The sequence below is a fragment of the Canis lupus genome, chromosome 14, assembly GCF_011100685.1.
Source record: "Canis lupus familiaris isolate Mischka breed German Shepherd chromosome 14, alternate assembly UU_Cfam_GSD_1.0, whole genome shotgun sequence".
NCBI lineage: Eukaryota > Metazoa > Chordata > Mammalia > Carnivora > Canidae > Canis > Canis lupus.
The window spans coordinates 41,176,493-41,201,700 of NC_049235.1; the positions used below are offsets into that span (position 1 = coordinate 41,176,493).

The 25,208-nt window shown below is 43.3% G+C and overlaps 1 protein-coding gene across 2 annotated transcripts in view; it reads right to left on the reverse strand.

Moving 5' to 3' along the window:
- The window catches only part of JAZF1 (JAZF zinc finger 1), a 336,143-nt gene that overhangs the window by 140,588 nt on the left and 170,347 nt on the right, over window positions 1–25,208 (reverse strand). For both annotated transcript variants that reach the window (XM_038557196.1, XM_038557197.1), the window contains exon 2: window positions 3,853–3,925. In XM_038557196.1, coding sequence (XP_038413124.1) covers window positions 3,853–3,925 — 73 coding nt within the window. The remainder of the gene's footprint in view (window positions 1–3,852; window positions 3,926–25,208) is intronic.

Below are 25,208 nucleotides of genomic sequence, written 5' to 3' on the forward strand. Positions count from 1 at the left end.
TTTTTTTTTTTTTTAAACTATTTTATTCATTTACTCATGAGAAATACAGAGAGAGAGAGAGAGAGAGAGAGAGAGGCAGAAACACAGGCAGAGGGAGAAGCAGGCTCCACGCAGGGAGCCTGATGCGGGACTCGATCCCAGGACTCCAGGATCACACACTGGGCTGGAGGCAGGCGCTAAACCGCTGAGCCACCCAGGGATCCCCCTGATCAGCCTTTTGATGGAGGCTCACCTGACTTCACCTTGCCACTCACCTATCACGTGCCTACTGGTGAGAGGGGGAGTGAAGATAGTCCTGACCCATCCTGTCCCCTGTGCACCCCGCTCATGAGCTCCACCCTTTCTGCCTGCAATGGAAGGCATCCCTCTCCAGGACAGCAGAGGCCTGCTTGCTCTGCTAGGATGTGCCTGGCACACTCAATTTGCTTTTCCCATAGCAATGTATCATTTAGGAGTTACTGATTGCCTCACTTACAGCAGGTTTAGCTCCTGCTGTCTCCTACTGTTTTACTAGGTTGCTACTCTCTGGTTATCTACAGCTTGGCAATATACCCTGATTTTTAGGTCTCTCTGTGCCTCTCTGCCCAGCTGTCCTACTGTATTTTTCTAACATTAGTTTTCCAAATTTTCTTCTTACTTTTCTAAAGTAAACTAGCATGTAACTCTGATATCCCAACAAATCAAGTTGTATAGTGATTAGGAGCCCAGATTCTGGAGCCTAATGATGTAGGTTTGAACCCAATAATCCCCAGCATACCACCTGGGGACCTATGACAAGTCACTTAACTTCTATCCCTCACTGTATAGTGGAGATCATCACAGTACCTCCTTCATAGGGTTATTGTGAAGACTGAAATAAGCCATGTAAAAAGAATGTTTAGCATAGAGCTCAGAGCATAAGAAATGTTATATTTGCTCTTTCTAGTATTATTTCTTCTATATTCGCTCTCAAAGTCTTATAGCCTTTCTTCTTGCACTTTATACTTCCCAGGTATACGAATATTATACAGACGCAGTAATTAAACTTCCCATTACATGGACTTATTCTTGCTCCTCACATCACAAAATTAACAGAGCTTCCTATCTTTAAAATTCATATCCATCTCCCTCGCCCCAAACTGTTCCCAGAACCCTAATTCATTCAGTCTGTCTCATTCTCACTATTTAGATTTTAAAATTTGCTCAGGTGTTGTAACAGAACTGCTTTTCAAGGAATTAAAAGTTTGTTCAACACATTGGGTTCAAGAGAGTAAGGCAATTTAAAACATATAAATATAGGCTCCAATTTCCACTCAGTTCTTTTCTTTTTTAGAATCCAAAAAGCTAGCTCCATTTGAAGGGCCCAAAGTCTGTTGTTTTCACTCTTTGGCAATGTTCTTGCCGAAGAAAGTTTCATCTCAATTTTGGGATGTCCAAAAGTACATTAGGGTTGTATAAACAGATACATGAGCAGAGAAATATTCTTTTTCTGTCTTCACTGTTCAGCAAAATTAAGCTTTATTTTCCCCTGAGGTTGGAGAGAAAAAAAAATTATTTTTTCCCCCCTAATAGCACTCTTTTCTGCTGCAGGAGATTGCTGTCAAGCAGACTTTCTTTCCAGTTAAACTCATTACTCTCTTCTTGAATCCTCTACTGGCTTCATGTGAATTCCAGGGTTTCCCTTCTAGGTCTAAGAGCCCTACAACTCCTTTTCACCTAACTCTCCTTGTTGCCAGACCTGACTTCTTCCTCACAGTTATCCAGGGCTTGGTCTTCTCATTTACTAAGTGTTTATCCATCACCTACAAATACACAGACTGTCATATGTTAATGTACTACGTTACCAATGTGACACTGTTCACAAAGGGATCTCGAGTGAGAAAAGTTGTTAGTAACCTGGGCAACCTCTGTACACAGTCCTTCTCGTCACCTAAAGACCAGCAAACACATCCATCCTCTCATACGTCAACTCTGTGTCATCTGGGACAGGATGTGGCGAATTCCAAGAACTACATGTTCACGTCATTGTATTTCCTATGCGAAGACTCAGATTCAAGCTTCTCCTACTGCACAGTTTATGCTAAACTACCATACTTGATTCAAGTTCTCTGGTAGCTTTGTTGTGTGTGGCCCTTGTCGACAGTGTCTTCTTTGATAGTCCCAAATCACACCAGAGTATTTGGGACTACCAAATATTTCTCAGAGTATTTCTCCAGGGAATAGAACACCTATGTAATGAGTAGATCTCTGCTGCCAACGTGGTTGGACAATGTGAAGAAGAATGAATGTGAAAAGCTCAGATTCTTACTAGAATAAGGTTTGGTATTCTATGAAATTGTCCACACACAGGTAAAGTTTTACCTGAAACATAACAGCTGCACTACTAAAAAATCTTATTCAAGGCCAGTTAATCCAGAAGCCTATTGATCCTATTGCCCAATATTAGGCTAATTAACATATCACATACACATAATTCTAATGTATAAAAGACTTTTCAAAATGTAGGTTAATCATCAAAAACCGGTTTTGTGAGAAATCCAGATAAGCACGTAAACCTTCATTTGTATCTGATGTGGTTTTGAAGGTGTTCTACTTAAAATTTCAAAAATCATAGGCAGTGAGACCCTGTAGATGCTTTACCTCACTTCTAGGCAAGGCTCGTAAGCAAGAAATCCAAAGGCAATAATATGCAGATAGAGGTTGATGTTAATGAATCATTTTAAAAACATGCATTCTAAAATAACTTGAAATGGAGTACAGGCAACTCCAACTCAAAGCTCTCTAAAGATTAGTAAGTTTTCCCCCCAAAAAATGCCTCGAAATGGAACAGTACAGATAATTCATTCCCAGGGCAGCCCCGGTGGCACAGCAGTTTAGCGCCGCCTGCAGCCCGGGGCGTGATCCTGGAGACCCGGGATCGAGTCCCACGTCGGGCTCTCTGCATGGAGCCTGCTTCTCCCTCTGCCTGTGTCTCTGCCTCTCTCTCTCTGTGTCTCTATGAATAAATAAATAAAATCTTTAAAAAAAAAAAAAAAAGATAATTCATTCCCAGTCTTCTACTTCAGACTCTGAACTTCAGCTCTGGTACCAAGAGAAGGAAAACCACTCTTCGCCTCATATGAAAAAGGGACAGTTGATGGAAATTCATGCACTGACTTACAAGCAGAGTTTTTCATTCTCATTAAAAGCCAGTTAGTTTTGCTTTTGCTTTGCCTTTCTCTCTCTGGGGGTGTATGTTTTCTTAATGTAAGTTGATTTTAGGTTGTCTCCAGAAATCACTGTCTCCTTAATTAAGTTGGCTGAAACACCAAGTCTCCTTTTAGATCTGACAGATGAAGTCCTAAGTGTTCTCTAAAGTCATGCTCACACGTTCAGTTACAGTAAAAACTCATGTTACTCTGCACAGATGGGATGGTTGCTGAGAGTGTTTTTACTAAAAATGAGCTGCTACTAAATAACCTTCTGATATTAAATTATTTCGATTTATTATATCCTGATATATTCTGATATTCCAACAATGTTCTGAATTCATAAAGTACCTCTTCACCCCAGGGTTTAAAAGTTTCACTCAAACATACATCCATTAATCTCTCAAACTGCCCTATGAAGTCAAAAGAGCATATTCTAACTCTGCATACAAAATACTTCCAGAATGAGCTTATAAATCAGTCCTATTTTCAGACATATGCACAGAACACTACAATCCTACAGCTCTGCAACGGAGAAACAAAATTCTGTATAGAGGTGGATCTTAAATAATCTCCAGTAAATATTTTAAGACTGAAAACAATTTTTTCTACTGTTAAAAAGATACATTTAAAAAACAAACATGTGGCAGATACAAAGTTGCTATAAATTCTGAAAATGGCTTACCTATTAATGTAACTGAGGGCAACATAGGTTGGCTGCTGTAATTCTTGTTTTTCTAAGACACGTGGATCTGTATCTGTAATAAAAACACAATTATGATTTTTCAGCTTTTGCATTAGAATATATGAGGATGCCTAACATAAAGAAATAGGGGCTAGACAGAGAAACAGATTTAACATTGCTCTTTTTAAAGAAAACCCAGGCAGCAAAGCACAATCATTTGTTCATTCATTCATAAATAACAAGATATTACATTACTTTTCAAGGGAATTCCAAACATCAACAGTGATAAAATGTCCATCTGTCACACAAACTCTTGCACAATCCCCCTCATAAATATTGGTTTTCACTGCTTACAGTTACAATGTTGGCATGGTTTTTGGAGGGTAATCGGCCTAAGAAAGAAAGTCTCTGTTAATTATGCTCACTTGAATGCTGGAACAAATTAGTTGCCATTGGAAAGCTCCATCAATTTGAAAACCCACTGAGTATTGTTCTTGTTCACTGAACACTTTTCTGGGTTTGGATTCACATTCTGGAGGGCAGCTCTTCTCCTTTTTAATTGTATAATGGGTTTATTATAACTTTTTCTAGACTCTCATTCAGGAATTCTCATACTGGTTCAGAATCTACAAACACCACATTCATTAGAGGGGCTTTTCTCCTGAAGAGAGCGAATTCAACACCATAGCAACCTTCTGTAATGGTGCCTTTCCAACATGGCGTGCGCGCGCGTGTGCACACACACATACACAAATTGCACTTTTCACAACTAGAAATAAATTCTCAAGCTTCTCACATAGAGCAATGATTGCACTAAACACATGCAAAACACGGTTTATGTAATAAGACTATAAAGGGAGGAAACTGCACACGTTTTTATTTTCCTAGAAAAAGGCTCAGCCATTTCACACAGATTTCTTTTCATTATAACCTCATTTAAAAGCATCTCATTATTAGAACTCTTCCAGCTGCACTTGGCAATAACACCTTCTTTGATGTAATGACAGATGTTGTTTCAAGCACCTTTGTACAGGAAGCGTTTACTGCACGGAGTCGATGCAAGATCTACACGCTAACCCCAAAGCACATTAACAGGTGAGGGGGGGTGGGGGGGGCGCAGACACAGTGGCACAGAGCACGGGTGGCAAAAATGATAGCATAAAAATCAATCTGCAATGCTCTTGACTCCCAGACTAAAACTAGGCGGTAGCAGCAATTTTATTCTTGGTGTTAAAGTTAAAAATCTCATGTTCACTTTATTGTTTCTCCTATGCCAAGAATTTCAGAGACATACTATTCAGAAATCCTGCTTCCTGGGTCTTTGCCATCGCAGGCCCTTGAAAGCCAAATTCTGAAACAAGAGACAAAGATTCTCTGAATGGCTCCATCAAGTCGGGTCTCAAGGTTTTGGCAGCACGAGTGAGAACAGATCAGTAACTCCGCATTTCCTCTCCCTGCTACAATGATTACATATGCAACTGAGGCTGTTTGTACATCACTAGCCTACAGATACAACCCACGGTTCTCTGCATACTGGAAATCACTGTTCAAGGCAAACTTCATTTTCAAATACCTTTCCTTGTGCTCCTCTAAGTTTGCTGTGACCCCAAAGCATACCTGTGTTTCTGAGGAATGCTTGTGCCCTTTCCCTGTGTTTGCTAGAGAGGAGTCAGTAGGACAACGCTCACCAGGGAAAGGTGTTTTATCTCCAAAATGGTCCATTGGAATGCTGGGCAGGCCATGTGTGCAAATGGTGACTGACAGACCAATCCTGCAAGGTCTTTGTAGGTGCTTAACGAGGTAAGAAACAAGAGATTGGAAACAAAAACCATGAAAATGGAGAGGAAGGTAAGAACGCACAAGGCAATGATTGCAAATGTCTATGTGGAAAATTTCTCAAACGATCACAAAACACTTTGACCTCGAGTGGAGTGCCTGATGATCGAGGTGTTTAGCTTTTGAGACAAGGGCCTGAGCTTGACTCACTAAAACCCATTCCTTCCAAGCCATCTGGTGCACGATTACATAAGGTGTATGATTTTGAAAGAAACACCATCCTGAGTCTAAAATGTCCATTTAAAGGGGAAAAGAGTTAGGAGGCCAATAAACATTTTTATATCTTCCACTGTTGCCTTTCTTCTTGTAACTGATGCTCAGTCTGTTTTCCCACAACCATCCTCTGAAGCTTTCCTTTGTTTCCACATTATAGAAGTTCAGCTATTTTAAATATGGCTTCTCTAAGCTACCTTGACTTTTACTTTTCTTTCACTAGTGTGTGAGTAGTGAGTAGTAGTGTGAGTAGGTACGCACACAAACACACGTGTATATTATTCTTTTCTTCTTGACACCCCAATATGTCTTTGGGGAAGGGTAGGAAGTACCTTATATAAAATCCTTCAGTTCTCTGATGCTCAGATGAATGATGTTGGCCACTGACATTCACACAAATTATACCTTGTAATTTTCCCACAAAGAATCAAGAATGTTTGCATTCCAGCTGCAAAGGAAGGTACTGAAATACTGTTTCCTTACTTTGTTTCACCACCTTCTATAGCCTATGCTAGACTTATGGTCGCATACCCTCAAATTATTAGTGGTGAAATGGACTTCCAGAAGCTTCCAAATGTCATCCTCTCCATGACAAAAAGACCATCCGGAAGCACCTCGGACAGGATTCTCTTTTCTAGAATGTAGACTCTGCCAACCACAAGAAAGTAGAACTTCCAGACAGATATCCACTAGGCTTTAAAGATCTTTTCTGGATTAAACATTTCCTTGGGCAACCTTTAGAACATTCATTAAAGCCTGGAGTTGTTAAAAATGAAATTAGGCACTTGGTGCCCACAAATCAGGAGAGGCCTACACAAGTGCTACTGGAGGAACTGCATCAGCTGCTGGTCGCAAATAAACATCAGCTCCGTCACTCGCTTCCTGGCTGACTGGTGTGCCGTGATCATGACTCACCATTTTATGGATTTAATTACGCCGCTGAGCACTTCACATTCGGTAAAAGTAGAATAGCTGCCTTTATTATTTCTCCCTCCCTGACAGAAAAGTAACTGCCTGCTGCTAGAAACTCTCTACAGGAAAGGATTAGAGCAACAAGAGACGAGGATTTGCACAGCAGGACGATGACGTGCTCCTCAGGAACACGGAGCGTCCATTGTCAGAACGGGCTGGAGAGAGTAACACTATCCCCTGGATATTACCGAATTCAATAAAAAGAATTTCCTTATACAATGTGCCACGCCACTGAGAAATTTTCTGCATACGATGAGCTGCTACAGAAAGAAATGTGATATGAACGCCAATGGCTATGGCCCCAATCTCCCAGATAGTTCCCTGGCTGGTTTGTCTACGGTGCCAATAAAAATCCGAAACTGGAACATCAGCTACCGCGGCGCAGAGATATAATCCACCTCAGTAAATAGTCTGTGGGAGAGGAACACTTGATTTTTTCATAGCCGCAGGATGCTCCTCAAACTGGCGACTGGCAAGAAGGCAAGCATTTCTCTAATGTGGCTGTCTACGGCCACATGTAACAGCACTCAACCGCTTTTATAGCACTAAGAAGTGACAAGAAGATAAACCCAAACTTTTTCAGCAGGGCAGGCGACAGCCAAGAAAAGCACCGAGAGGTTCTGGTTTTCTGCCTCATGCCACCCCTTGCTTGCTCACAGATTTCAAGTTGACTGAAGGCTAAGAGGATTCAAATGCTAAGATTTATAAATACCCCAGTGATAGAAACCTATTGGCTTGCTTCAGTTTCTAAAACATCTTCTAAAATAGACGGCGATGCGCCTCTTCTGGCATTGCTACCTCGGGCTGACAGCTTGAATGCTCGGTTGTACGTGAAGGCCTAGACGCAGGCACAAAGTGGAAGAGGTCATGTGGTCCTGGTGACTCGTGGCTTCCCAGATTCAACTGAAGGCCAAAGGCTCCCACTGCTTCTCAATGTCACAGCACTGGCTCCCACTACTTCTCAAGTGGCGGGGGTGGGGCGTGTGTGTGTGTGGGGGGGAAGGCAGAACCGATGGCAGAGGTAAGAGAGAGGATAGCACTCTGACCCTTCTCATTAGGAAGTGGAATTGCAACATGACCAAGGAACAGGCTCAATCAGTAAGGCTCATGCTCAGAGGCTCTGCTGTCTCTGGCGTTGGGAAGCAATGGCAGCTAAGGGGATCTGTGACTTATGTTGAACATTTCATCGTGCTATTCTCAAGCCGAAGTGAAAACTATCAAGGTCATTTGCTGGGTTAACTGAGGCTAATCAAGCTCTGCATTAGGTAGTCTACACTGTTAGGATTTTTTAAAAATTTTTATTTATTTATTCATGAGAGAGAGGCAGAGACACAGGCAGAGGGAGAAGCAGGCTCCATGTAGGGAGCCGGATGTGGGACTCGATCCCGGGGTCTCCAGGATCAGGCCCTGGACTGAAGGTGGCGCTAAACTGCTGAGCCACCCGGGCTGCCCACTGTTACAATTTTATAGACCCAAATTACTTATACATTTAAGAAAGTGAGAAATCAACTGTCCTGCCTCACAACAAGACTACTGAGGTCTCTATTGGTCACAAGCTATTTGCAGGCTGAGAGTGCTATGGGAAGAGGGAGAAATCATGCCCCCTGAGAAGGCCTACAAGTTTTGTGTCTTCCTAACACCAGGCCCTTTTCTCAGTGTGAACAGCCACAGTGGGAGGTGGGGAGGATGTGGGTCGGGAGGCAGCAGGCCACTTGCGGTGCTGGAAGACCCTGGAGAGGCAAAGGCCCACCCGGTCAGACACAGGATTTGGGAGATCCGGGCTGGATACACCACTTTTCTTTGGACTCACTCAGTAATAATTAATGGGCACAGTCTGTTCTCAGTCTTCTCCTAATAGCTCAACTCATAAAACCACCGAGTGTTAGTTTATCCAGTGTGGCCATCCACAACGTGCCCCTGGCCACATTTACCACATCCCTTTCTCTGCACTGCTCCACTGCCAGCACTGTCCCTGTATTTTGGTCCCCGGGGAGGCATCCTCTGGGTACATCCTTGCCCCCTTCCACACTTCTGAGGTGAAGAACTGTCTCCTCTTTTCTCACCTCTCCAGCGCTCTGCTCTGCTCAGTGCCTGGCTGATAGGAGAACGCACACTTATGAAATGGATATACTAATTTTAGGACCAGAAGTGGAACTTTTGATCAAACATGGCAAACTGACCAAGGGGATTTGTTTCTTTCACCATCTGGAGCCCCACTAAAGTAGAAATAAAGCGACAGAAAACTCTCCATGGATAGAAGAAATAGGGGAGATGTCAGCAGACCAGTGATTTCAGCCAGGTTTTGGCAGATAGAAAAGCCCTGCATAAGTGGAAAGTGACCCAGAGAGTAGAAGCAGCTGTATCCTCCGGTGTCTGCTACTGGGGGAGACCCCTGAGCTCGGTAAACCCTGAGAAGCCCTGGCTCGTAAGTGCCAGGTGATGACACACAAGGAATGGGCAGTTCAGACAAAAAACATGGAGGCCTGTTTAAAATGGTTCATTATCCAGAGACAGTGAACCAGGAAAGCATGCAGGGGCGAGGGGAGAGATCAGGGCTAAGAAGGGCATGAACGTAGAAATAAACCTACTCCACTGCTCCCCAGGCCACTACCAGCAGCCAGTTAGAGGATTCCTCTGATTAAGTGGGTGCAGAGAAGATCCCACCAGAGGCTGACATCTGGCAATTCCCCATTAAGTCCTCTCTCCACAGTTAAGTCCATGGTCAACAAGCCTCATCCACACCTCCATCCACAGCCTCCCATCAGCTTTGTATTGCCTTGGTCTTAAATATGAGCCAAGAACAGTCAATGAATGATCATTGGACATTCGAGGGAAGGTCGTGAAATTGAACGGGATACACGGTAACAATGGTGGGGGAGGGAGGTATGGAGAGAAAAGGAGAGCCACAGACTTGGAAGGTCAAGTGCCATGCCTGCTCACACAAGCCCAGGCAATGAGAGGGTGAGGATCAGAAGACTGGCATCCTGAGCACCAGTAGGCCAGCATCCTGACCTTTAAAAAGGCTGCTCATCCTCCGAGGTCAACTCATTGCGACTACCAGTTGTAACACTGGACTCTGTATAGACGACCTTTCTAGAGGTCTAAAAAGCCCAGCATAATTCTACTTCAATGTTCTCTTCATGTTCAGGACTGAATTTGATGAACCAACAACTTACAAAGACCAACTTTTAATTCTTGGCTAGTTTACTTCAGCTGCTGAAATAAATATTTCTTTTTGGGAATGGGCCTTTCAAAAAAAAAAAAAAATCCTACAATTGCACATAACCAGCCTTTGAATGGATCAACTTTTCCTTAGTTTATAGACACGTCATTTGAAACTTTTCCCAAGCCATAATTTCCATTACAGGGCAGTCAGTGGAAATTACAGTGAGATTCTTGCCTTCCCAAATTCGATGTAAAATCCAGATGCACTTAAGTGTTGCTGTAAATTTTATGAGTTAAATATCTAAAAGTCAGGGACACTGTGCAGCACAATAACACCGCCTATTAAAAAAAGCATTCATGTTCACATTTGTAACTGGAGTTTTCTCCTACAAGTGAGTGAATAAACATTATTCAACCATTTGTGCAAGGCTCTATGAGGCCAATTCATAAACACGGCATGTTGCAGCCTTCCCAGCTTCTGGCATGGCCAGAGGGTCAAAGTTATTAGAAATAGACAGTTCTGACCAGGATGCTTTCTAACGCTTTACCAACCCATCAAATTCCTAAGGTCATTGAAGGCTGCTTGAGAGCCATAGCTATTTTTCCCTAAGTATGAGACATGTAGGCTTTATATCTAGGACACCATCAATCCATACTCTTTTATGGTGACAGAGTATTTATCCACCTGAGCTCTCACTTTGTTACCTTGGACAAGAGGACTGGCCAGAGACCATCATGGCTGCCAGGTATGCTTGTGAAGTGCGCAACCCACATCTCTGTATATGGCAGCCTGGATACTGGGATTACATAATTCTTTCAAACAGGAGTAAGGGCAAAATTTGGTCCCATTTAATCCTTCGTGTATGTGTGTGTGTGTGTGTATGTACACATAAACATACATGTCTACTTTCCCCAGGAATGAACCTGATGATGGATCCAAGTAGTATGCCACACAGAAGAGCACAAAGGAGCATCTGTGTCACTCCTGGCCAATGGAAGGGCCTTTAATAAGGAGGCATCTGGAAGAGAAGATAGCTAGCTGCTGGTGGGTAAGGCTAGATGACAAAAGAAAAGGCAAGGAGAAGAGGCTCTGAGAACCTCTCTTCAGGGCTGGGAGAGAACGCTGTTTATGCAAAGACACCTCCATTCCTTTTGCTTCAAATTGTCTGCCAAAGGAAATCCTACCCATCCTCCAAGGCATTGGCCTATATACTACCTCTACCATCTGTTGTGCTATACATATTTGCAAAACTGTTTAGCACCCCATCAAAAGAGAAGCTCCTTGGGGGACCAGTCCTTAGATGCCACATATCGTAAGCCCAGTGCTCTGTAAATAATCACTGTGCGTTATGACGTACACATAAATGCATACCCTGGACATGCATAACACAAAAGACACAAAGATAAGCATCCAGTTCAGACAATTCAACTAATAGAATCAGACAGGAGAGGAAAATAGACCCACGTATAACGACTGTACCAGTGTAGAGATAGTTACATGAAAAATATACCTACAGATGTTCAGAGGGCAATAAAATGATGCAAAATTAGAATGGAGTCCAGATAGGGTTAATTTGGGAAGGACTTACTGATGAAGAGGAACGGAGCTGGGTTTAAAAGTAAGGTTAGGGAATCTAAAAATGGCATTAAATTTGAAGCAGAAAGCATAGGCGAGAAGCCTGTAGATACTAGGAAAGGCAGTAGGGCCAATAGTAATCCATTACAGAATATTTATGGAGAAACTTTCTTGGGTGCTACTGGTATCTAGTGGGTAGAAGCCAGGGATGCTGCTTGAAACATCTTACAATGCACACACAGGACAGCATCCCCCATCTTTTCTGCCCCCCAACAAAGAACTGCCTGGCCTAAAATGTCTATAGTGCCAACATTGAGAAACCCTGCTTCAGAGCTACATGAATGAGAAATGGAGCTGTTGCTCCTGGATTGCCTGTAGATGATAATTTTTGTTATTTTCTATTTTCTGAATCAGGAGGCCCAAAGGCTGTGAGGAAGGTGCAAAAGGATGCAAGAGGTTGTTTCCACTTAGAGAAGAGCTTTTTCTTTATGGAAACAGAGAAATGGAATTTGTTTCAAGAAAGACATACTGAATTCTTGCCATATGCTAGTTGCTCAAGGGAAATTCTAAGTCAGTAGATCCACAACTGAGCAAGAAAAATGACACCATTCACCGTTAATAATAATCTAACGATGGACTGTGGTGTAACGATGCCAATATAGAGAATCCTACTAACTGCCGTAAAAACAAAACAGGATTCTTAGAGAATCAGACACTTCTCGAAAGCAAATTTTACATGAGCTTTGAACTAAATCTCCAGTTGGAAAAGAAGGAAAATGGTCAGTTGGAATAGAAAAGAGTTTGAGCACATGAGCAGAAACAGAGACCAGCAAGATGTCCAGGGTGGCTGGAACTCTGCAAGACGAGTCTTGCAGTTCAGAGGGCCCACATCTTGGAGGGTTTGAAATGCTCAGGAGCATTCAGACTTACTTCCATAGACAGTGGAGAGGGGCTGAAGATGTAAACCAACAGGTCTGTGTTTTAGAAAAATAACCAGTGGTGGGATGGAGAATGGGGGAGAAAGTAGAAGACAGAAATAGAAGATCTGAGGAAAGGAGAAATGAAGAGACATAATTTTGCTTATGTTATAGAGCTGAGTGCCTCATTATCAAAAGTAAGAAGTATCTAGAAAGTGAAAAGGGTTTGACAGCCAAGAAAGGGAGGTCTGCTTCTGAGGTGTAGAGAGACATTTTGCAGAACCAAGAAAGCCTGGATCTCAAAGCAGGGAGAGATAAAGGACCCATGATACACATGGAAACGGAGTGTTGAAGATGCCATCACACAGCCACACATTCCAGCAGGCCCCCGAACCAGAGCAAGTACTCAAAACAATGATATATAGTAAAAACCCAAGTCTGATTAAAAACTTGGTTATCCTGTCACTCAGCCAAGTAGTAAGCACAAGGGATAAAGAGATCCTACCCAGTATGTAGAAAAGGCAGAGGCTGGACTGCACTAGAAACTGAGTAGTTGGTAAGTATCACAGGAAAAACTAGCAGGGGTAGGGGGTACAGAGTCACAAACGGCCTAGAGTCCAGTGATTTACACGACCTGGTACCCGAGTCTCTGAGGCTCACTCTTGCAGTTACCCTGTCATTGGAAGCCCTGTTCCCACTTCCTGGTGTTGCTTAGGATTTATAATGCGATCCCACACAAGTCAAGCTGCCTCAGTTCAATACTAGCTATACAACCTCTTTAAGTCTTCATTTTCTTCATCTGTAAAACACAAAGATATGGGGCACCCGGGTGGCTCAGTCGGTTAAGCACCTGACTCTTGGTTTTGGCTCAGGTCGTGATCTCCACGTGGTGAGATGAAGCCCCACATCCAGCTCCACACTGGGTAGGGAGTCTGCTTGAGATGGTCTCTCTCCCTCTGCCCTTCCTCCAGCTCATGCTTCTAATAAATACATATTTTTAAAAAAATGTTGATAAAGATAGTACTTTTGCCCCGGGGCTGAAATGAGGGATTAAATGAGCAGTGTTCGATGTAGCTACTACTCAATTCTTCAGCCTGTGAAGTGTTTTGCAATTAAATTCCGCACTGTCCTGGATTATCTCCATTTTATAGTCAGAGGCAGAATGATGCAGAGAAAACCTAAGAACTCATCATTCACACAGTGTGGCAGAAACTGCTGGCTGCCATCCAACAGCCATTTTCTGTTCTTCCTCCAGGGACCGGGCACCTCGCTGTCTGGTAGAAGTCTACGTATCCCCCTCGTGCCAGGTGCAGCCATGTGGCCAAGTCCTGGCCAGCAGGATGTAAGCTTTCTGGGAAGCCTCCTTAAAAGCATGCACCTTTCTTTGGGGTCATTTTCCTTCCTGCAGGCTGGAAGAATAACTGGAGCTCCTGCATCTACTTTGGAATTGAGATAATCTTAGGAATGGAAATCATACATGGCGGGGCAACACAATAAGAATCTGGATCCCTGATCCTGTGAAGCCCCATACCACTCCTGCACCGACATCCTCCAGAGGTCTGGAAAGTGAGAGAAATAAACTCTTCCACTTAAGCCATTTATGTTTAAGGGTTTTAGTGAGTCATGTGCTGCCAAACTAAATCAACCAGAACACAAAGTAACTGGAATGCCAGTTTGTTTTGTTGGACCTGAAGTCCTAATCTGAAACTTTAAATATTTTGTCTTGCCTTTTTTTGGATCTAAAAAAAAAAAAAAAAAAGAAAAAAAACACCTCTAAGAATTTATCAAACCCCATGGAAAGAAAATGAGAGTAAAATCATACCTGCATCAACACAACATCTGTGGCTCCTTCTTAAAATAGGATAAAGAATGGGGGAAAGAGGAGGAGGAAACCATCATGTCAAATTATAGCTCCTTTGGTGGCTTTAGGACTTCCTCCAGAATTGGTTATTAGTGGGCAATAATGAAGCAAATTGCACATGCATATTACTTCTGAGTTATGAACAATGCAACCACCAGTAACCTTTGAAGCTGTCAGGATCTTTTCAGGCAAGCAATTAAAGTGAAAAATGAGAGTGTGCACAACTCCCATCACCCAATACTACTTGTAATAACACCACCTACAAACACTGACACAAGAGTGGGGCTCACTCTGAATATTTATTAATGCCGATCTGTTCCCATTTGTTCCTTTTTTTCCCCCTGTAACCCATTCCACCCCCACCTGCCAAAACTTTTCTTCTTTAAAGGGCAGTTCTGACACCATGAATTGCATTCACCTGAAGCCTAGATCTACTGTGACATCTCTCCCATCTGCACCTGAAGAAATTTCCTTCCTTCTCCCTTGACCAAATTATAAATTTAGGACAAGCTTAGATACTATAGGAGAAAAAGTTGATAAAGAAGAGACCCAATTAAGAGACCAAGATTAAAGTAATAACTGATATTTACAGAAGGCCAAATATATGGCAAGTGTTTGGTGCTAGGCACTGAAGACCTCTCCCTTCCCCAAAAAAGGTCCCAGTTGTGAAGGAGACCAGACTTTAGAGGACTTGACTTACATTGATCTGTAATAAAAATGATCTAGTATTAAAAAATACCTGCTTTTCTGCTAAGCATAGGAATCACACACTGCTTACATAGGTTTTGTGATTTAAGTACTTTTAAGGGCTCTAGAGAAATGACAGGAATAAATGCAGAAGTGAGCCAGTTAGGAAAAAGTCTTTCCAAGCTGAGAAAAAAAATCCCCATCCTGGTGTTCTGACACCTGCTGCCTATGCATCCTATAAGCAGGTTTGGTATCATCTGTTTCATTTCTATAACACCAATTACCTAGAAATAAATGGTTCTCCACCAGAACTGCATGTTAGTAGGACCTGGGGAGCTTAAAAAAAAAATTCAGATGCCCACGACCCATCTCCAAAATTCTAACATGTCACCAGGATTGACAATTATTAATAGGACTTGAGAAGGCTTAGAAACCAGGAAAGGGATCGAGAATTAACTGGTTGGGAAAGTCATTAAACCAAACAGTTTGTATTTTTTCCAAGTTAAAAAGGCAATTGTGAAACTGGCAATGAAATATTGAAAGTGACTTAAAGGTTTTAAAAATAAATCCAACATCCAGTAAAACCTTTTAAATTCAGACTTCACTTGGAGTTCTGTTCTCCCCTCTTTTACTTTCTGTACAGAAAGTGTTAAGCTTGATAATTATAGGAACGGGTTAAGGTCTTCAAGTTTTTTAAAAGCCAAATCACAACCAACCAGTTATCAATGATCCTTAAGTCGTGAGTGATTTTCATCTATGCATGAGAACATTCTGATAAGACCTCTGACCAGGAACTTTTTTTTTGGTCACTGATTTTCTTCCCAGTGTGGTCTTAAAATTAATAAGACTACATCACTTGAACTATTCTGTGGCTCAGATTTTCCCATAATTCAGATTGGCCTGAACCAGTGTGGTTTTCCTGTGCTGTTATTATTCACCTCAGTTACAAACCAGGTCACAACCAAGCATATTAGTTTTGCATTTTTGGAAGCCAGTTAAGTCAAGGATTTGGCAAAAAGAATCATCGCCATTACTTCTCATCTCCCAGAGAAGCCAAATCAGTGCTTATAAAAAATTTTTTTTGAAAAGCTGAAAGTCTAGACCTAGTGACCTGATTGTTCTGCCCAAAGGTCACCAAACAGAACACGCATATCGGTTACAGCGGTGCGTGGCTCAAGGTCAGATCTGTAGAGCTCTGCCTGGCTGGCTATAGGATCACGTACACCACGGTCTCCTTGCCCAGGCTTAGCCAGGAGCTTGGTGTGCAGGCTCACGGGCCACAGGGGTGATGGGGTTGTTGGGTATTCACCCTCCCCCCCGCCATTCTGTGAAGGCTCTGCCTTCATTCTACTTGCTAATGAGTAGGGGTGCGTGCTGGGCTGTAACTCAGATCCCTCTTGTGTAAATCTGGGCTCCTGGGAGGGCCCTGGCAGATGGCTCTTGGCATCCCTAGCTTTTGTGGAAGGACTTCTGGGAACCAACTGTGGACTTGACATTGCCTTTTTTTTTTTTTTTAAATAAGGCTTACTTCCTTTAGGCGAGGCAACATAATATGGTAGCTACAGGCGCAGTTCACTGCTGACTGCAATTTGAGCAATTTTCTCAGCCCATCTCAGTTTTCTGATAGGGAAGACAGTGACTCATAGTTCCTACACATTATGAGGTTATTATAAGGATTATATGAGATAAGCCATATATATCCCAGAGCACAGTGGCTGGTACATGCTAAGTACTTAATAAATCATAGCAATTACTATTATTCTCTTAGGCAGTCATGTCTGAAAGCACTGAGTGTTTACATTGTGGACAAATTTGTGAACAATTGCTTTTAAGTGGCAGTAACAACTGATCATAAAGGTATCATTGCCACTTACCATATTCCTACTATGCATCAGTATGGAATGGGCAATCCTCAGGAGAACCCTACAAAGAAAGTATCTCCCCCATCTCTTTCCCAAAGGAAAATATCAGGCTCAGAAAACATCCAGGCCACACGGCTAGGGGATGAGGCCTTAGATCCAGGTCTGAATTCCTAGTGCCTGCCACTAACCCTAACCACCACTTAGTCCCAGCATGCTATTAATGTCAATGCACTCAAAGTAAATCACTAAGTGGCTCTCCCTCTCTTCCCTTACTATTAAAAAAAAAAAAAAAAGAAAGAAAGAAAGAAAAGAAAAAACACTTCATCGATAGAAGCACTGGCATGCTTTGGAAACACTGGAATGAGACTAGGACAAATTCTGATGGAAACTGGAACCGTGGGCAGCCCGGGTGGCTCAGCGGTTTAGCACCGCCTTCAGCCCAGGGCCTGATCCTGGAGACCTGGGATTGAGTCCCACATCGGTCTTCCTACATGGAGCCTGCTTCTCCCTCTCCTTGTGTCTCTGCCTCTCTCTCTCTCTCTCTCTCTCTGTGTCTCTCATGAATGAATAAAATCTTAAAAAAAAAAAAAAGAAATGAGAACTGTGATACAGGATTAACTGTGATTACTACACCTGCATCTCCTATTCAGTTACTCCTTTGGGTGCCGGACCTTAACACAGATTTAGAACTTAATCTTTAGAAGGTACAGAGTCTAGTCTTAATTTATTTCTAACCTACAGCTTTTAGCAAGTTCTTTTACCTGTGAAATGGAGAGGATAGCCATCAGCCTCACAGGATGGAGAGGAGAATCCTGCACTGAACTAAACTCCAAGGGCTCTGCTTCCAGTGGCCAACTTAAGGTGGTCTCGGAGTTAATAACTCCATGCAGCCATGTATTTACTTGTTTGTGCCTCTAGCACATACTTCGTAGAGAAGGCTTAAACTATACATTAAAACAATGACCAGAGTTATTTGTATAAAGAACTTAGATTTCGTTTTCCTGTGCCAACCCTGGAGCTCTGAGAGCGAGTGTGCGTATGCACCTGTGTTAATTTCTCCTGGGAGAGTCGGGAAGTTCTCCAATTATTTTTCCAAAGAGCTACAGGTCTTTTCAAGTAGAGATAGAACTTTCTGGCTAGCTTTCAGCCGAGTTTATTAAAAGCCATTGTGATTAACTAATAAGAGTGTGGTCAATTAACTTGCTCTACAGACAAAAGGAAAGCCTTTCAATTCATAAACTAAGACACATTCAAGTGATTTTATCACACATTCAAACCAAATGCAAAACTTTCTAATGCTTAAGGAAAATAGATGCTATCAAAGGGACTGCAAGACATTGGATTCCTCAGAGAGGCTCAGGAGACTTTTGGGATTTGGTAAACATTACTATCAGCTGAGCTTCAGAAAAATGGAAGGCAAAGACTGATGGATTTTCTCGGCTTATATGAGATGAAGTTTAATACTCTAGACATGGACTCAATATCATAAAGATATTTAAAAAGGAATGTCAAGATAACATACTTTTTAAATATGTATGTTAGTTGCTGAACATCTACAGCCACACTGCCTGCTTGACCTTCTCTCCTCCCTTGTTCTACCTCCACTCTAGCCAACAATCTAGCTCAGTGTTTTTTCAACATTTGCACCACAAAACAAAGTAGCATATATATTTTAAATTATAACCAGTATACCTCCTGCACAGAAATATACAAAAGTTTCACAAAACAGCACTCAACCTCACCACATGCAATGCACTCTGATAATATTTCTTTAAAAATGTTGGGAAAGGGGCAGCCTGGGTGGCTCAGCGCCGCCTTTGGCCCAGGGCGTGATCCTGGAGACCCAGGATTGAGTCCCACGTTGTCAGGCTCCCTGCGTGGAGCCTGCTTCTCCCTCTGCCTCTCTCTTTTTCTCTCTCTCTCTCTCTCTCATAAATAAAATCTTTTTAAAAAGTTGGGAAAACCCATTAAATTGATTTTATGACCCACTGATGAGTCCCAAATGGTGATTTTTAAAAATGTGAATCTTGCTAAATAACAAATCAATAAATCAATGTATTAAGTCCACCCGCACAAATGGCTCTTTAGGGCAGCCCTGGTGGCCCAGCGGTTTGGCGCCACCTTCGGCCTGGGGTGTGATCCTGGGGACCCGGGATTGAGTCCCGCATCAGGCTCCCTGCATGGAGCCTGCTTCTCTCCCTCTCCCTCTGCCTGTGTCTCTGCCTCTCTCTCTCTCTGGGTCATGAATAAATAAATAAAAGCTTAAAAAATTAAAAAAACAAATGGCTCTTTATTGCTTATAGGATAAAAGACTTAGGTAAAATGTATAGAAGATTGTTTACAATTTGGCTCTAAACTCATCTTCCTTAGCTCTTTTCAAGCTCTCTACCTTCTAACAACCCCCACCTCCTTCCCAGCCTCTGTATACACCTGGTTCATGCTTTACAGCTGCTGTTCTGATGATCTGTTTCCCTCTCTAGATCCACTGCCTGCCCTTCTCCGTCCCTACCTCCCGTTCTGTGTCCCGAGCTGGTTCACCCAGACACTCCGCCCTCTGTTCAGCCTCACCAGCAGGAAGCACCCTTACGAGATTAGGAAGTTGGGAGGAGAGAGAAGTATTCTGCTGAGAAGACTTTGTCACATTGGCCCCCTCCCCTACTAGAAACCCCTTCTCTTTCCCACTTTTGTTGTCATCCTCAGATCTATCCTTCAAAGGCCACTACCAAGGCTACTTCCCCTTGAAAGTGCTCTGGGAATCTGCTTGGTAGCATTCACCTCGGCACATACATCTGTTAAAAGGATGAATTGGGGCAGCCCGGTGGCTCAGCAGTTTAGCGCCGCCTTCAGCCCAGGGCGTGATCCTGGAGACCCAGGATCCAGTCCCATATCGGGCTCCCTGTACTGCATCTTTCTCTGTGTCTCTGCCGATCTCTCTCTCTCTCTCTCTCTCTCTCTGTATCTTGCATGAATAAGTAAGATCTTTAAAAAAAAAAAAAAAAAGAAAGAAAAGAAAAGAATGAATTACACTTGAATGTGTTCATGTTCTCACCACCAGACTCAACTTCTTCAAAGCCAGCACAGCACCTCTTTGTCCCCAAGTAACTGTGATTACTAAAAAGATCAATAAATGAATGAAAGGTAACAAGATTAATTATTTAAGGACACTGCGATTGTAGGTCATAAGGTAATATTTTCTAGTAATAGTGTCTACAGAGCTACTTCATCGAAATTCCTCTTTTGGGGTGATCTGGTCTATCTCTTCGACTGTACCTGCTGGCAGGCAGCTCGTGGCAATTGCTGCTTACCGTGTGGTGAACTGGCTATCTCTGGTGATGACGAACTAGCTCCCACAATACCCCATCACCTGGCAGGGTGTTTTCTGCTTATTATGCTAATTAGATTTTACTTGAAAGATGTAATTATTGTGGCAACCCAAGGAAATAATTAATGGCCAATTTTAGTGAGCAAAATATTCATTAATCAAGTCAACAGACAAGAGACCTGCAGAGTTTAAGAAAGGTCCTTAAAGAGAAAAAAAGATAATCATCTAGAGATTTCTCCTTTCCATAAATATAGGTTAAGTCTATTCAATTACAGTCTCTTGAAAGTTTACATTTCAGATTTAGTCCAATGACTCCTCATGAAGTCTAGGTTTTAGCTTCGGGTTCTAAAACTCCCTGCCCAATAGAATTATTTACTCACTTTATTGTATGAAAAGGTGTAATAAAGAGGAGATAACACTCATCTCCTACTTGGTCTCTTTAAAATGTTTGTTCATTCAAGGATTTCTAAACACAACAAATGTCAACCTCTGTTTTCTTATATGACAGGCAGGCAGGCAAGTGTCCTAATGAGAACACTATGCAGCTTGTTGGGCATTTACATCATCTTTGTCCCTTATAAACACTGAGTCTTTTAAACCTGAGGGTTAGAGGACATTTTAAGTTCTTCTAACACCTTGGTAATCAGAGCCCAGGGAAATATTTGCAACGAACAACAACACAGTGATCCAAAGATCAGATCAAACCTACACTTACTATTAAAAGATACTTCAATCCCAAAGAGCATTGTCCCTCATAAAAAATGAGAAACAAACTCCCTCCAGCCTGTTCCCCACAGTCCTTCTCTTCAATGCCCTTTTATAATATTCATGTCCTCAGATTTATGTCGACTGTATATTTACTAGACGTGTCTCCCCATTACATTATCAGGGGCTTAAGAGGAGATAGGCCACAGAAGGGAGCACACAATAATGGACAGTCAAGTTTATTTTTTAAACCAAAAAAAAAAAAAAAAAACCCAAAACATTTCCATGTTTTCATTTGATTTTAAATGCTAACAATCATATTCCAGCCTTCACATGCTCATAAAGCTGTTTAACAGTCCAGAAAGAAAAAAATAATTTTGTTTTAAATAATGTTCACCATCCACATCTTAATAGTCTGGACACTAAAGCATTTTTCATTCAGAGTAATGATCTCCAGGAGTAAAAATAATATAATTATAACTGAACTACTTGGTCAGCTAAATCACAACCAGAAATGCACCGGTATGTATTTCATTCACTGTGTCAAAAAATCTTCATTCTGGACCATCAACATAGCACTAAATTTTGATCTGTCATTGAAAACAGGTCGCTTCTATTTCTGGCTTACAGCATGGTAACAGGGTATAGCAATTGGTAAAGACAGCTAATATTTCAAATTAAATCTCCCCACCTGACCTTCTGAATCAAAAATGGAGACTCATGAATAAGGAATTGCAATATAAACCTCCCTTTTACTTCTTAAAAAAAAAAAAAAAGGGGTTTCTTAAAGCATGGAAAGATCAAAATTCTTGGAAAGAAAATTTGTTGATAGAATGGCACTGAAGGCCAGTGAAAGATGGGGTTATATCCCCGAGCTGCTTCCTTTTTTTTTTAGGGTTTTATTTTTATTTGAGAGAGCAAGAGATATCACAGAAGGAGAGGGAGAAGCAGACTTCCAATGGAGCAGAGAGCCTGATGCGGGGCTCAATCCCAGGACCCTGAGATCCTGACCTGAGCCAAAAGCTTTGCACATACTTCTTCCTCTTTACCCCCAACCCAAACGTGGGGAGGGTGATCCTTCCATTTGCTCCCACCACACCCTCTGGTTACCCCCATCCCCACAACTCATCATATTGTGTGAAACTGCCCATTCTCTCCCACAAGGCGGGCGTTTCTTACTGGGGAGCTTTATGAAGTAGTTTACACCTGGGTACTACCCCAGCAATTCTGATTTAATTGATTTGGGATGAAAGACCCACTAAGTGAAGGCACCTGGATTTTTACAAGCTCCTCAGGTGAATCTAATATGCAGCTAGCGCGGAGAATCACTGTTGTATTCAGCCTCCAAAGGACATGAACCATGGCTGGTTTACCCTGGATGCCTACCACCCTACCCCAACCCCGACACCCAGCGCGGGAGCTTGCTCACTGAATATTAACTAACTAAATAAAAGATGGTTGCCCAATGATTGAAAAGAAAGTGGGGCAGCCTGGGTGGCTCAGTGGTTTAACGCTGCCTTCAGCCCAGGGTGTGATCCTGAAGACCCAGGATCAAGTCCCACATTGGGCTCCCTGCTTGGAGCCTGCTTCTGCCTCTGTGTCTCTCATGAATAAATAAATAAAATCTTAAAAAAAAAAAAGTGGAGGATAAAAACAGGAGGGGCATTCAGCATGGGTTATACAGTAACAGAACTTCTCAAAGTTTAGTACGTGTCAGAATCAAGTGGAGGGCCTGTTATACCTCAGACTTCTGGGCCCCACTCCCAGGGCTTCTGATTCTGCAGCTTTGGGCTGGGGCCTGAGAACCTGCATTTCTAATGGGTTTCCCAGGTGGTGCGGATGCTGCTCATCTCAGGACCCCACTTCCAGAATCATTGCCCTGAAAACCCCGAAAGCAGCCTCATAATCTCCAATGAGGTAACACACAGCAACACGTGATAACCCGGGCTGCAGGGATCTCACCACATGGCCAAGGACAGCAGGACTGTGGGGAATGTCACAGGAAGGGATGGGCCCTGGTCTGTAAGCCTGTTTGATTACTGGCCACAGATCAGGGGCAAGAAAACTGCCCCTCGGGACTCCCAATTCAATTGACAGACTTCAGTTTTCAAGGCTTGAGTATCTGAATCATCATGTGCTCACTACCACTCAGAATTAAGGTGGAGCCATCAACATTTAAATAAAAAGTACAGAACACTTTCCTAGAAATAGGCCCAAGATCAAATTTTCCCAGAGCACCAGTGGCAGACTTAGGCCAGAAAACAAACCCACGGCTGCTTGTTAAATCAACTCAAGCACTAGATTCTACAGCTGTAAAAATACAGTGGTTTAAAATCCAAGCTTCTAATAGCCACCCAAATAGATGCTGTACTAGAATTACTTAAAAAAAAAAAAATGCTTTCTTCAACTACTCTCAGTTCAGAAATTTCTTTCTTAAGAGACAAAGGTAAGGAATAAAGGAAATGCCCACGCATTCGGTTTTCCCACGACCGCACTGGTTCCTGGTTCCGGGTTCCCAGGAATGGGAAGGAAGACTCCTTGCCAGCCCTCCCCGCCCCCACTCCCCTCCAGTCACGCGAGCCACTGCACAGAGGACAGATGGCATCGTGACAGTAACCAGGCAGGGCTTCTGTCTCCACATCTCGTTATCAGTGCTCCGGACTCTAGCTGGCTGTCCCGAATCTGGGGGTTAGAAAACCGCATACGCCTGGGTTGTGAAACAGTTAATCCACGAGGAGTCCCAGAGCACAAGTAAACAGGAAGCTGTGGCTTCTGCACAAGACCTCTGTCCCTCTGTCATGGGAAGAGGGGCATGAAGATGGAGGGCTCACCCACACCACGACTGTAAGGCCTGACATTCATCCGCAGCCACGGCAACCTAAAGGCTGGTCCTGGAACAGGAGGGAAGAACGAAGGAGGTGTGAATCCAGTGTGGACTGCAGTAGGTTGTCAATTTGGTTCATCGCTGCGACAAACATACCACAGCGCTGTAGGATGGTGGTAACAGGGAAGCTCTCCACCATCTGTAGCTCTTCTGCAGGTCTAAGACGATTCTAAAATAAAAGGGCGTTGGGCAGCCCGGGTGGCTCAGCGGTTTAGTGCCTGCCTTCGGCCCAGGGTGTGATCCTGGGGTCCCAGGATCGGGTCCCGCATGGAGCCTGCTTCTCCCTCTGCCTGTGTCTCTGCCTCTCTATCTGTTGTCTCTCATGAACAAATAAATAAAATGTAAAAAAAAAAAAAATAAAAGGGTGTTTAAACAAATTAGGAACCGTGGCGCTGAAGCATCGGCAAGATGGCCAATACACAGGCGGGGGGTCTGCAGGTTTAAACTAGTTTTGAGAGATTTCATAATTTAAAATATTTTACAGTTCGAGACTATAAAAATTACACATATACACCCCTGTTTTGGCCCCAGAAAAGGACTGGTGTTGTGTTCAGACAAGCTGCTGTGCCAGGAGCAGGCCTGAAGCACACCCTCATGAGATAGTTCGCTACGGATCCTTTCAGTCCGAGGTCCCCAGGCACTGCTGGCCCTGTCACCATGGAGGGGACACCCCCTCAGGATTACCCGTGGAGGAAAACTGTGGAGGACATGAGCTTGGGCCCGCGTCCTCCCTGGACTCCAGCCTCTGCCTCGCCTCTCAGCCCGACTGCGGCTGGTCCCTCTCTTTCCTACTGACGTTCCCGGGGGCCTGCGGCCCAGCTAGAGTGTTCGAATGTCAGCTGAGCACTGCCCTGGAGTGCCCCTCCTCCAACAGCACTGGCAGCTTAGTGAGGGCAGAGGAGGGCCACTGGAGGGAAGAGAGCGGTGGAATTCAAGGCACTGTGACAGCAGAGAGCCACCTCAGACCAAGCCGCATGGATACTGTCCATGTGTCTTCTTTGCTTCAGACTGGACCGTGCCTGGTCAGAGGTAAAACCCATCCCCCTGGCCCCAGGGGCCTGTCTCACTGAGTAATGCTTCCATGCCAATCCAGAACTCCTGATGTCGCAGAAATTAATTAACACACTGGTCCTCGCATTTTCCAACCTCCAAAGGAGTTAGAAACAGGTGATGAGCCCACCAGAATGGGAATGCAGGGGAAAGGGGGCTGAGAGGCCTGGACAGCCCATAAGCTGAATTCTAATCCCTGGAATCATGGACGTTCATGGCTGCCCACATGTTCCTGAGGCGGGCTATTTTCGCTTGGCTGTTTCAGCGCCAATACCAAGGAATGTGTGTGGCGGCCAGCCTTCCCCC